At 41.0% G+C, this 1,855-nt stretch overlaps 1 protein-coding gene across 1 annotated transcript in view; it reads right to left on the minus strand.

Moving 5' to 3' along the window:
- LOC106869761 (uncharacterized) overlaps nt 1-1,855 on the minus strand; it is a 15,148-nt gene that overhangs the window by 5,282 nt on the left and 8,011 nt on the right. The window contains exon 2 of the mRNA XM_014915626.2: nt 187-276. Coding sequence (XP_014771112.1) covers nt 187-276 — 90 coding nt within the window. The remainder of the gene's footprint in view (nt 1-186; nt 277-1,855) is intronic.

The following is a 1,855-nucleotide window of genomic DNA, read 5'->3' on the forward strand; positions in this document are numbered from 1 at the left end:
CCTCCTCCTCCTCCTCCTCCTCTTACTTTTCTCCCCCTACCCCCAACCGCCCTTCCCCCACCTCTTCAACTTTCCATACCACTTCCGTTGCCATTGTCACCATAATATTAATACGACGTTAAGAAGTAAGATGAGAAACGCGTAAAGAAAATCACGAGACCGTGAGACAAATATTTTGCTACTTACGTAAATGCTGCCAGAGTTCTAAAGTCAATTGTTTCTCCTCTGGAACCGTGTAGTTTATCGAGTGGCAGCTTCCACTCTTGGATCTTAAAACTGGATAGACAAAAATAAAGAGATCGTTAACACATTACGATTAGTTTATTTTGATTGGACATAATCGATTATTTTGCAATATGGCTTTTACACGTTGTCTTTATATGTTCTGAGTTCAAATTTCACGAAGGTTGACTTCGCCTTTCGTGGTCGATAAAATAAATACTAGTTGAGCACTGAGGTTGGTGTAATCGACTTAACCCCTCCCTTGAAATTGTTTGCCTTGTGTCAAAACTTCAAGTCAATGCGGCTTTACACATTGAGGATTTTTTTTTGTACACACGCAAAATGCTTTGCTTTATTTTTTATCTTTTAATCAGGAAGGAAGGCAGTCTCCATAAACCTACACAGGATCTACGAAACTAGTGTGAATGAAAGCGGAAGGTATTCGCAAACCGAGACAGGTCCCGAATTCTCGTAACAAAGTGGATTCAAATAAATACACTCGAGGGTCCAAGTGGTGGTGTTAAACCCTGTGACAGATTAAGTCTACCACCTAAGGAGAGAGAAAGGTATCTTTAAGCGAGAAACCTGGTTGGAACGCTTTCAACAGAGTGGGCACCGCTAAAGGCACCCAAGACCGTGGCGGTAGTGCTAAAACAGGCGGTGTATTGAATCTACTACCCATGGCGAAATTTGAACTCAGAGACAAATGGAACAAATATTGAAAGACATCCTATCGGTCGTTCTTATAATTCCCTCAATATTTTTGTTGACTCTTTAAAGACGAAATACAAAGGTGACCTCTGTAGGGTATGAATTCAGAGCTCAAAGAGTCAGGAAATATCGCAGAGCTTTTCATCTGACGCTCTAACCGTTGCTAGTTCGCTGTCTGTGACTTCGATTCTCTAATTAAATGCTGTCTTCGTTGTTTAGCTCACGTTAATCCCAAACGAGCTGATCTATGTCAAAGGTATTCTAGTTGGCCTTTTCTCTTCCCCCTCTTTCTGTTTAATGTATTTAGGATCGGCGATTAATTGACAGAGTCGTTAGAGTGTCGGATAGAATGCCTTGTGATATTATTTATTCCGGTGCTCTGCACTTAGAGATCAAATCCTGCCGTTGTCAACTTTGCCTTTCATCCCTTCAAAGTTGATAAAGTACAAGCAAAGTACTGAGTAGATTCTCTCTCCTTCCCCCATCTCTTTCGGAATTGGTACATCACCCCTTGAGAAGGGTCATGTCGTGATGCACCACAGTGTCTCTTTCTCCTTTGTATTTCGTCTTTAAAGAGTCAACAAAAATATTGAGGGAATTATAAGAACGACCGATAGGATGTCTTTCAATATTTGTTCCATTTGTCTCTGAGTTCAAATTTCGCCATGGGTAGTAGATTCAATACACCGCCTGTTTTAGCACTACCGCCAGTTTTGTTGAAACTGTTTCATAAAAGTTTACGTTGAAAAAAGATTATGTTCTGTTTTGTTGCCAAACTGAACGGAATTTTAAGGAATTGGTCTGTACCGTTTTGGTCCTTCGATGCCGAATTTGATAAATCTATCTCGAATTTAGTGTGTGTTGGCACTCCGTCGCTTACGACGTCGAGGGTTCCAGTTGATCCGATCAACGGAACAGCCTG

Source organism: Octopus bimaculoides, chromosome 9, assembly GCF_001194135.2.
Source record: "Octopus bimaculoides isolate UCB-OBI-ISO-001 chromosome 9, ASM119413v2, whole genome shotgun sequence".
Taxonomy (NCBI): domain Eukaryota; kingdom Metazoa; phylum Mollusca; class Cephalopoda; order Octopoda; family Octopodidae; genus Octopus; species Octopus bimaculoides.